The 12,179-nt window shown below is 40.7% G+C and overlaps 1 protein-coding gene across 1 annotated transcript in view; it reads right to left on the reverse strand.

Annotated features, from left to right (window-relative positions):
• Positions 1-2,881: 2,881 nt before the first annotated feature.
• The window catches only part of ptpro (protein tyrosine phosphatase receptor type O), a 38,407-nt gene continuing 29,109 nt past the window's right edge, over positions 2,882-12,179 (reverse strand). The window contains exons 18-26 of the mRNA XM_085376083.1: positions 9,316-9,351; positions 7,787-7,868; positions 6,246-6,336; positions 5,703-5,779; positions 5,451-5,585; positions 4,698-4,820; positions 4,456-4,610; positions 3,174-3,309; positions 2,882-2,986 (exon numbers count right to left, since the gene is read on the reverse strand). Of these exons, the coding sequence (XP_085232209.1) occupies positions 2,882-2,986; positions 3,174-3,309; positions 4,456-4,610; positions 4,698-4,820; positions 5,451-5,585; positions 5,703-5,779; positions 6,246-6,336; positions 7,787-7,868; positions 9,316-9,351 (940 nt within the window). The remainder of the gene's footprint in view (positions 2,987-3,173; positions 3,310-4,455; positions 4,611-4,697; positions 4,821-5,450; positions 5,586-5,702; positions 5,780-6,245; positions 6,337-7,786; positions 7,869-9,315; positions 9,352-12,179) is intronic.

Raw genomic sequence — 12,179 nt, forward strand, 5'->3', positions numbered from 1 at the left:
TGATTGTAGACTGTAGGAAGTGCAGAGTTTGTGTTATACATTTTATAAGCTTGATGAAATTTTTTAGCATTTTACCAAATCTTTTATTTGGATTGTTCAACCAGCTTTTGTGATTCATTCCAAAGTCATAGCTATCCCAAATGATTATACTCCCGTCCCCCAGAGTTGAGCTCTTATTTTGACGACACCCTGTATGTCCTGAATCGAGTGTAAAACTTTGGGTTCATTGAAGTCGACCACTCATCTGCTCAGTAGACATTCTCTACAATCATTGAGGAATGATGGAAATGTGAATATTCTTCTGCCCTTCATGTGAAATACTCAGTAGAAAGATGAACAATGAAAACTAAATCGCTGAATAGAATCTGATCTAACTAGCAGACACTGATGCTTCAATACTTTTCTGTACAGATCGAATTTGATGAGTCGGTCTCAGCCATTCGCAAACCGACACCAGGGGCCCAAAACCAGCAAAAACCTGAACTGTGGTGTTTTTTATTAAATGTCCGTGCTCACTGGTTTTCTTATAATGCCCGAAAAATCCTTTCAAAATGTTAAACTGTGGCAAAAACAAAACCCAACAAAATGCATTTTAGTGAAATGCACATGTTTAAAATACTTTTAGTCTAATACATACTAGACTGTAGTATGTGACATGGTAAAAAGGTAGGAAATACTACATAAAATGTTAATGATTAAATTTTGGGTGTTTTACTCATTGAAAATACTACAAAAAAATCTGTAATTAAATAGAAAAGCTTAGAGTTCAAAATGAACGAGAAAACAAACCGTTGTGAAGGAAGTTTCTTTTAAACTGTCAAAGATACTTACAGGATGCGTACATTCTGTTTTGTTGCACTACAAACGCTGGATCACACGTGACGTCCAGTGAAATGTACGCTAAACGTTTATCGGTGTAGTACTTCTTTATAGGAAGTCACTGTGGGCATGTATAAGAAAACCACTGACTGCATCGGGACATTGAAATGCAGATATTTTTGTAACTTATGTATTTATACTTTCTAGTCCAGATTCAAAGGTATAATTTGTAGTTGTGCAATAACTGACTGCACTTCTAGACGGTGAAAAATCAATGTGGGACCCAGATGAGCTCTGCTGATATGCTGAGCAGATATGTTTCTGTGACTTCGGGCCAGTAACGGGAAAACTTGAGAGATTCTGTCTCCGATGTCCATGCTGTCGGATACGGTCCTTTTCCTCTGCCAGCCCGATCGGACAGTCCAAAGCTCTACAGTAGTCCTAACGTTAATCTACAGCTCCAAGCATGGTGACTGCGTGCTGGTCGCCCACGGTGGGAAGCAGCAGCAAAATGCTTCCCTTCTTGTTCAGCAGCTCAGAGGCCTCAGTGCAAATACAAACTACAGCTCTACAACCACAGTCTCTAGCTTCTAAACTGGCCTCAAACACGCCGAGCGGCGACGGATGGCAGCGTGGGTACGGCGTTCCCCTCGACTCGTTTGTGCCCTCTTGTTGTACAGACCTAGCAAACATTCACACCGCTAGGGTTGATCATGATAAAGTTCGGATAGTGTTATGATGATGATATTTTTCTGCCGTAATTTGGAGCAGAAATCTGAAAAGTTCCTCATTTTTCACTTCTGAAGTTTGGCATATGCAGCCATGATGGAAAGATGACGTAAGTGTCTCCAAACATCCGATTTGTGCTCATCTTGGGTTCGCTCTTTAGTGAATGTTTGCTGGGTTCTTCCTGTGCAGCAGTCCTGGCAGTTAATCAGCGAGCTCGAGCCATTGGGGTTTTTAATTATCGACGTGTGCGGTAGGTGTGGCAGTGCGTAACGATGAAATCTACCGCCGCCGACTCCTACGCCCCAAAAAGCCAGGAAAGCTGCACCGTGCAAGACGACGGGCAAAGCAAAACCTGAACCTAAAACAAAGGTTTGAAGGGGAGGCCAGTGTGCTTGCTGGTTTTACAGCGACTCCTGAGATTAAAAACATAAATAAAAATGAAAAACCACTGACTCCGTTCCACCGACTCGTTGCCTCAACAACTGCTGCTTGTCAACGCTCCTCCGAGCCCACATTGGTGTGAGTCAGTCCAGTTCAGAGGGCAGGGCTGTGGTTGAACATGTTGGTCAGTCAGTGAAGGCTCCTTAAGGCAAAACTCCATCCCATGCTTTAACACCAATTCAAAGAAAGAGACTGATAATAGTTTTCTCTCGCCCAGATGTTCTATGTTGTTTTTTTTTGTTTTTGATACTGATGATGAAGCGAGTCTTCTTCTGCAGAGAATGGATGCCTGAAGCACAGGAGGTTGGGGTGTGTTCACAGCCTGCAAAACAAGCAGAAGGGTTTAAGCACAAAGGGAGGATTTAGTCTAAAACACAAAGACATTCGTTTGGATCAACAAGAAGATGATGGATGCAGAGATAAATTCAATTTAAATTTAAGGTCAAACTTTTTTATCACAGATTAGTTTCTGAGGTAGACAGCTATCAGACCATGGCATTTATATTTATACACTTAAAAAAAAACTTTTCTTCATAACAGAGTTTAGGGTTGGCTTGACTCAGACCTGACAGGGTTCACTGAAATTAGTCCAAGACATTTAACCACTTCCTCTAGAAAGTTGTTGCTAATCATCATTGGTAGCAATGAAGATTAGCAGGGTTCTCTCCGGGTACTCCAGCTTCCACCCACAGTCCAAAGACATGTGACCTGACCAGGGTAAACCCCGCCTCTCGCCCTAGAATGGCTGGAAAAGGGTGTAGCCCCCGCGACAAAGATGAGGATGGATGGATGCTCTAAATCATTTTCTATACCGTGAATAACCATAAAGCATGTCGCGAATCGGGATGAGCCCTGATACTTCGGGTTGGACTCACGTCTGGAGGTGTCCTCATTATGTCTTGCTGGCATTCTCGTAGATGACGTCCGAGGTGATGGACTGCTGCTTTTTCTTCTGCCACATTAGCATGACGCACTGATGGATGAACACGTACTGCTCCTGCAGACAACAAACACGTTTGAACTAATCGTCCACCCTTTGATACTCACAATCACAAATTCAGGTCATTGAGGACACATTGGCGCAATCCAGTTGACGGTTTCTAAAGTGTGGACACTTAATGACTTCTTCAAGTAACTGTCTTATTTACACATGTATGTGTTGGTGTGATGTGCCAGTGTCTGACCTCAGTCTGAACCATCGACAGGCGATGCGATCGCATTTCCGACACCATGCCCAGGATGTCCACGTACTCATGCTCTCTGATGTGCTGCATCAGGCGATCCAGAGCGATGAAGGTCCCAGTCCTGCCGACTCCAGCACTGTCACACACAGGCGGCATCATTAGAAACCAAATCGCTGCTGTCGCTAGTCCACTAATGGACATCATAATGGCCATTACATCATCTCTCTAATTGCATTTTTATGGCTCAGACTGTCAGGAAACGAGTCGCCTTCCTGCTCTGAGAAAATCAAACCTGCAGAAATCAAACTTGGATAAATAAATTCACTCCGAGAAAGAATGAGGACATTACCCAACCGTTCATAAAACCTGAACGCAAACTGGGACGTTAATGGCAGGTGGGTCAGTTTCCACTAACGGAGAACTGACTCAGTTCTGGTTCTAATACAGAAGCAATATGAAAAAACATGGACCTCATTGGCTACCAGAAAACACCAAGAGGAGGACTTTTTATGTCTCAGTTACAATAGAAAACCATTAAACATCTGTCGAGCACATACCCATCTGTCAGAGTCTACATGGTTCCAAGTATTTCTACCAAAGAAATGCTCCACGGCTCTAAAAGTTTTAAGTGACATCTAAGGAAGTTGGTGGATTGAGGGTTTTAGGAAAAGCCATGAAATACAAGATGATGGGGTTTGAATGTGACAGATTTACACGATTTTTAAAATACCTAAATGATAAGTCTAAATGATCCAGTCCGTGGTTCTAGTGTTAAGATGGCTACACAGCTCCACAGATTACTGGTCCTGAAGTTAGAAACACTGAGATCAGGGAAGGGCTACAGAAAGAACCTCTTCAATGATTCACACATTCCCACAAACCACCATTTCTTCCTTTTAAATAACCCCAATTTTTTGCCACATCACTAATTCTTGGGACCTGGGTTCGGTTTTTTACTTGATCCAATTCCATCGAGGATCCTAGAATCTTTGCAACCATCCAGAAAATCCAGCCCATGTTTGTAGAACCATTAATAGTGGCATATATTGTGCACTAATGTTTTATTTTGAAGACATTTGCGCACTGCTTCTCTGTTTAAATAATCAGACTGCACCACCACTGGGTACGCCGTTTCATTTTATTTCATTTAATGAGCAGGAATGACAAAAAGTTTCAATAATGGTGATTTATTTTAGATTTTCCATGTATCCACCAGAGGACGCTAACAGATGAGTCACAGCAAGATAAAATATCTGCAGATGTTTTTAAGGAGTGGCCTTACCTGCAGTGGACGATGATGGGGTCTTTGGTCCTGTTGGCCTGCTGGCGGACGATATGGACGAACTGCAGGATGCTCTCGATGGCATTTACCGTGGGGACGCCATGATCCGGCCACGAGGTGTAGTTCAGGTGGAGGACGTCCTGACTCTCATCAGCCTGCAGGTGGCAGTAACAGTTCACGTTCGATAAATGCACTAACTGGAAGCTTTTGTCAGTAGCCGTTTGGAAGTCAAAGAAACTCACATATCCAAGTCTGAACTTCCTGATGATCCACTCTGGAGACTCGCTTTCAGATAGCAACTCTACACTGACCTCACCGTACATCACAGGGTCCTCATTGAAGGGCCAGTAATGATCACACTTCACCTGAAAACATGAAGAAAATTACAGCCACAGTTAACAATGACCACCAGGGGGCAGAATTGTGCAACTTCTGTCATTTTACTTTATTTTTTTTAAAGAAATTTTCGTCTTCAGATCCCCCCCCAAACACAAAATATTTGTGTGTATGTATTTTCCCCTTATTTATACTAATTTAGAAATATGACATTAATAATTTCATTATGCAAATAAAAAACACAACATCTTATTTGTTTTTATTCTTCTAATTAAACAAGAATCATTTTCTGATCTGATGAAAGGTGAAGATGGTGATTCTGTGCTGAGCCATAGGTGGATATGTGTAATGTGACTGTCTGTTGATTGTGTTAATCACATTACTTGTGCTCAGTCTGAATAAAACACCAATAAATAAACACCAAAAAATCAGAATCCTTCGAAAACCATTTTTAGCAAGTATTTGCTACTACAATTTTTCTTCAAAACATTATTTATTAATCAGTCTTTTAATACTTATTCTAATGAGTCATCTTTACGTGTCTGTCTATTTTTACGTATCTGTTATTTTTTTTGATTTAAGTATAAAATTTAAAGCGGCTTGAAACCTCCAGATTTTCCACTTACAAAGAGTTAAACTGATTAAACATAAAGTCTCACCCGGCGCCGTTCACTGCACTGTGTGAGCATGACGATGATCGGGGATTTTTGCTGCAAAACCATCTTCCAGAAGTCATTGCGGGTCTCAGGCAGCGGACCCTGCGTGGCGATGTACTCTTTATTGTGTCTGTAGCCCTGGAATCCAAACACAAGCACAGAAGAAAAAAGTAATTCATGCAAAACATGGACTATAAAAGAGATGAAAAACAAATGGATGCTAATTCCTCACATTTGTGTTGTGGATGTACTCACGGGTATGTAATTGGCGTTGATGTAGTCTGAACCTTCGTCATTGTGCATCGAGATCAGCTTCACCCGACTGAAGTCATCTTAGAGCAGATTTTCTCTCGTTAGTCCCAAGATAAACTACAGGTCGTCACCAAACAGTAAAACTTGTCCTCGTACTCCGAGGAACACAAAACGCTCACGTGACTTTAGAATCAGAAAAAATGAAAGCTCTCCATTTCTATAAAGGCACTTAATAATGGCATCTTCACTGTAGTTAGTGGTGTGCGCTGGTTTCAGAATACAACTCTGACGAGCTGGATTTTTAAGTCAGAGAAAAAGCACCGCGAGGCTCCATTTTACACATTTATTACAGACCGTCTAATGAAAGTAAATTTTCTCTGGGCAATAAATCAGTAAAAGTGGAGGCTCACGGTTGATTTTATGGTTTCCCCATGATCAGCGGGTTGCTTTCAGTCCGGCCCCGCCTTCCTCTTTGTTCTGATGATCTTGTGTATTTTTTTATCTAGATATTTAAATCTAGATATATACATGTTAGTGCAGACTCACAGGGGAGGATGTTGGTGTATCTGTTCTTGGGCCTGTTGATGGGAAGGTCAGCAGCATCATGGGAAAGATCCAAACCGATGCTCTTTAGATCCTGGAAAAAAAAACATCAGTACTAAAATTAAGGATGAGGATCATTTAAATCTGAGTCAGATTTTCAAATTAAAATGCTCTTAAAAAGCTCCGAGGTTATGTGAGATGTAAAATGGACCCAGGGGTCTTCTCCTCATTTCCTGTTCCTGTGCTGGATGTTCATATTAAAAATGACCAGTGTCTAATAATCAGCTCAGTGCATGTACACAAATCCCTGCAGCCTGTTCTAACTGTTATCACAGTTTTTCCTACTCTTGGAACTGTATGATGTAAGAGAGGGTAGACAGAAGCCCCACCCACCTCCTGTTCAAGTTCAAAACAAGTGATTTGACATGTTTCTGTTTGTGAGTGTTAGAAGAAAGCTGGTTTAAATGAAGAGGAGCTAAAACGGGTTGTTTCAAAGAGCGACTGAACTGAATCTTGGCATCAGATAAAGAAGGATTATTCTGAAGTGTGAATCATGCATAGCTGCTTGAACAGTCAACAGTAAAAAATGCAGGTGGAAATAAGGGGAATGGATCCACTTTGAATAAATGTATAATACTGCGTGTATCAAAAGTTAATCAGATTTTAAAACGCTGTATTTTTTAAGGAATTCAAAAATTTAAAATACCTGGATGAATATAAAGTTTTACATAGAAAACTTTATATAATGTCTGCATGTGTCTCCCTTCAAATGAGTGGCACATGTCCATACGACAGGAAAACCCATCCCATGCTCTTGCGAGCACGTCTGCAGCCACCACTGTTGCCATGCTACCTACCAGCACGAATCTGCTCTAACAGGACATGTTTTGATTGTTACTTGTGAACGGCTGTGGAATAAAGCACCCTAAAATCAGATGACACACCCACTATGCAGAAAAAGGTTTAAGCCTCACTGCAGTTTGAGCGCTAGAGGAACATTTTTAAAAATTTGATTTCATTTTCAGTTTTAGTTTTTTGTGCTTCAGTTTAGACCGTATTTATTTACGTAAAGAAAAACACAAAATCAGGCGCCACATGATAATTAAGCATCTCGCTGTTTTCCCAAGTAAGGGGAAGTGTCGCCCAACACCCTTGAAAGGCACACCCATGCATCTGAATAAATATATAACTAAAAGACATATTTCATTTAAATTGTAAACATTTAAATATTATGTGTGAACTGATGAAATATGTAAGATCCTGCTCACTTGCTAACGTCAGGCGATGTATTAGAGCAGCATTCACTCCTGCTGATCTAAATCAGACTTTATTTGCAGACTTTATTTCATCACTCACTAGCCTAGAAGCTTATCAAGGTCATTTTGGGACATTTATTCACTTCCTCTTTTGGTTTTTCCTACAGAAACGTCACCAGAACCAAAGTTAAATGATATAAAAAACACAGAGGGTTTCAGATGCTTCCCTCTGCTTCTCAGAACAAACGTCAGGCCTGTTGGTCTCAGAAGACGTGATTTAAGTTGTACCTCGAACTGCAAGGAGAACTTGTAGGCAGAGTCCTTGCTCATGTCTTTGAAGAAGGCCTCAAAGTCGTCCAACTGCACAGGGCTGAAAGCACAAAAAAAACACTATCAAATGGCTGACACCCACCACCGTCTTTACATTTCGCTTTTAATCTCACCGATAACGAAAGCTCCAAGTCCTATACGGGCAGATGTTTGCTGCACAAAACCTTTAATGAGCTCTAATGTTGGACCTGAAGATCTCTTCACCCCAAACAACCTGCAGTTGGTTCTATGAAACCCTCAGGCTTGTATATTCAGTTCACCTCAGCAACATTTCTTTAGCTCACACTGCAGCAGTGTAAAAGCCTTGATGCTGTCAGCTCATTTATCCATGCGCCTCACTGGCCAGCTTGCCCTGTGCAAGTCATATTTTCAGCTATCACAAGAGAATAACCAGCGCCTGATTCAGAGTAGCTAAGCTACAGCTAGCTTGCTAATGTCAGTTTTTTAAACTGGAAAATTTTAAATTAAGTAAGTTTAAATAAATTAGTCAAGAAAAATAAAGAACAAACTGCTGTAATACAATCCAATTGCCCTGAATGATAGATGGGCCTATGTCTATACAGCACCAGCTCACAGGTAGGCAGGTAAGTAGGTAGAAAGAAAGAGAAATAGGTAGGAACATAAATAGGTAGGCAGGTAGAAAGTAGGAAGGACATAGCCAAGAGGACAGTTAGGCAAGATGGGACGGAAGAAGGCAGGTAGGTAGATAGGAAGATGAGAAGAAACGTAGAGAGGTATACGTGGAGGTAGGAAGGAAAGGTAGAAAGATAATGAAGATAAAAGGGAGGTAGGCAGGCAGATAGATGTAATTAAGGAGAGAGTTAGGTAGGCAGTAAGGGAATAACAGGGATTTGGGGAGGGAAAGGGTAACATAGGTAGGTAGAAAGGAAGGGAGTCAGGAAGGTAGGCATATAGTAAGGCAGGAAGACAGGTAGGGAGGTAATTAGGTAGGTAGGTAGATAGGTACTAGGAAGGTGGTTAAGAAGATAGGTGGATAGATGGCAGTTTGAAGAAAGTTGGACAGTATCAGAAACGTTAGGCTTCAGACTTCTTTTACATTTGTTGATCACCAAAAACTTTGCATTGGTTCTTAAAACACTGTTACAGGTAACCAGCATAAACAGGTAATTAACACATAGGTACTACAATGCACAGGGAACACTTACTCCATAGTAATAATAAGATGGAGCAAAAATGTATCTGTTGCCACCTAAAGGTCGAAGTTCTTGCAATGCATTAATGAGTTCATCACTAAGGTAAAGCATGAGCAATTTCATGCACCTGAAATAATTTATTAACAAACCTTTCAACACCCACAAAAGTCAGAAATCCCTCTGAGTACACAGTTAATGTTGGTTCAATTTCTCAGGAGACTGCTGGATAAAACTGTTTTCTGGCTGAAGGATGGTATTAGTGGTGAACACACGCACACACACACACAGAAAGATGAAGCCCACAGGCTGAAAGCTGCATGCAGTCGTCGTTACCTTGTTAGCTTCCGTTTCTTTAAAGCAGTCTTGCTCCTATAAAATACAAACATGTCAAGTCCTTGTGATGATTTCTGACCCCTCCTTCATTCACATCATTAGCTCATGTTGGGCTTTGACCGATGCAGGTTTTTACCCCTTAATGTAGCATCTCCCCCTGCTGTGTGGTTTGTTTTCAGTTCGTTTGTAAATTGCTCATTAAACCCAAAAAGCTCCAGCAGAACAGACACGATCCAGAGGTTCAGTTCAAGGACTCCAATTAGCTGAGATGAAGCCTAGCAGACAGCTAGCTGCTACACCTTCCTGTGTTTCCATATACCTGACAATCAAAGAGGCCACACCCCTAATAATAGAAATTTTAAGCCATATTACAATTTAAACATGGGGGTTATAACAACATATAAAATTTCACCCCTAACAGTTTCATATTTGTCTCTGACTCCTGATATGTGCCCCACTTAAACTGCTAAAATCTTCTTCAATATGTAATAAGTATGTAATAAGTTGTTTTTTATTTTGTTTTTTTTGTAATAAGTTTAATACAGTTGTTATGAAGGGGAAATCACCTTTTGAGATGAAAACAGTTTGTGTATAAGGCTGTAAGCATGTTTGTTTCTGCTGTAAAGTTTTAACACGGGAGTCTAAAAAGTTGATTCTGCTCATGTGGATGTAGCGTAGTTTCTTGATGATAAATATCCAAATTGTCATGACCATTGATCAACAACCACTGATCAAAGACCTTTGATCAATGACAACTGATCAATGGCCATCAGTAACAATCACAGTATTGTAAGATGGTGACAGATGTACCCTTAGGCCCCGTCTTCAATTCAGAGATGGTCTTTCCCTTTTCATGTAAATGGCCTCCTTGACTCCGCGCTCACACCAGCGTTCCTCCCTGTCCAGGATGTGTACATCCTCATCATTGAAACAGTGTCCACTGGCCTGTAGGCGTAAACAGACTGTGAAGTCCTGCTTGATGAGGTAGCTCTTCTGTGTCGCGCCATCCACTTCACCAGAGGTTGTTTGTTTCCCTCAAGTATAAATCACAGCAATCCTCCTGGGACTTAACAGGGTACACTATATTACACTGTTTGTGCCAGGGGACCTAATTTTTGGCGCAGTGTGTTCAGAGTAAAATGCGTGTCGACTGTTCCAATACTCCTGACACATAAGGGATCGCTAAGGGTTTTTGACTAGGCAGCAGTTGTTCTTCTCTCCTGGATCGCCTGGAGCTTTCGCTCACCATGTTAGAATACTGTGATTGCAGCCTCTGCTAGAGATGAGAGGAACTGGAGGTTTTCAGTGTTTGTGCCTATTTTCGCCCCAGAGGCTGAAGGTTCAGACTTTAGTTCCACAGTTAAGAGTCATGGGCAGGTAGAATATTCTATTTAAAGCATTTCCTGTATACATTTCTTGAATTATGGTTCTGTGGTTATTAATAAATAAATAAATAAATGGTCTATTTTAGATCAAATTTGTGAACTGCCACAATGCTTAAAATATTAAGACATTTGATACTGTAAAACACCAAATATCTTTCTTAAAAAGTATTTAAATGTTATCAATAATCACTTCATTTTTACTGACAAAAATTAGAAATATTATTTCTTTTTTGGGCCTTTTTTGATAGAAGCAGTGAAGAGTGACAGGAAAGCGGCAGGAGAGAGAGAGGGGAACACATGCAGCAAAGGGCCACAGGTTGGATTCTATTTTATTCTAGACTAGATCTCACATTTCATTTTTTGGCGTGAACAAAATTTCCAGGTTATGATGAATGAGCAAATATAATTGCCTCTTTCAGTATTAGTTTTTTTTTTATGATGCACCATGGCAACAATAAAATATTTCACTAGCTGGGCCCACGTCCTCATTTTAGATTTGACAGTGTTTTAGTGGGTAAAAATGAATGCTTTGACATGAATTGAGCTGCGGTTTGGGGAAAGCCTCGAAGGGGACTGGCGATGGCTCCCAGGCCTGGCAGATCCCCATGTACTAAATAGAAATGAAGAAGTTAAAGAACTGAGAACAAGAAGGGAGGGAGGGTGGGGCACGTAAACCAGAATGAACAGCTTGCAGAACTGGGGGAACCTATATAGATGACAACCGGAAGGAGCATGTTTGGAGGCGTGGTCCTGGTCCTGAAATTCCGATAGATAATTTCCAACTAAACTGTACATTAATTATTCCAGTCACTTACTGAATTGCATAAAAGCACCAAGTCATTTTGTTTTGGATTTAGTCCCAGATAAAAGATGGGTTGTAGTTTTTAGACATTTTTGCCTAACTGAAATCTTATTGAGGTTCCTATTCTGTCATATATCTACGCAATAATAAAAGGGCTAGGGTTATGGTTATGGTCTATCTTCAGTAAGATAGATTCACACAAATCACTTTTGCATATAACGCCAGTACCGAACCCAAGCATCGGTCCAACCCAACAAAGCAGAACTTCAAAATAAGTCGACCCATCAAAGCAAGACAATGTCATGCTCACAAGTATCGTCTTCATCTAGATCTGCTACCTGCTTAATGCTACAGTCACACTAAGGAAAACAAACCATGGCACAACCTTAATTACTGCAAAAGTGTGCAATGAACTTGCCTTGCCTCTGAAATAATTTTTGAATTTGCTTTGGAAATTTGCTTTGGAAAAAAGGGACCAGGTCTGCAACCATTCAGTCAGTTGCTGGCTTCAAAGTGTCAACACAGCATTAAAACAACAAAAAGATGGAGTCAGTCTGCTACCAGTTTACAATTACATTGGGTCAAGTTGGCAATAACATGCAATCTGTCTGTGATAATACGGCAATTAACTGGGATACATTTGCTTAAATTACAAATCTGTTGCAATCAACAAACAC

This window comes from Diplotaxodon limnothrissa, linkage group LG17, assembly GCF_057381915.1.
Source record: "Diplotaxodon limnothrissa isolate DT_005_m linkage group LG17, D_limnothrissa_male_GT1.1, whole genome shotgun sequence".
NCBI lineage: Eukaryota > Metazoa > Chordata > Actinopteri > Cichliformes > Cichlidae > Diplotaxodon > Diplotaxodon limnothrissa.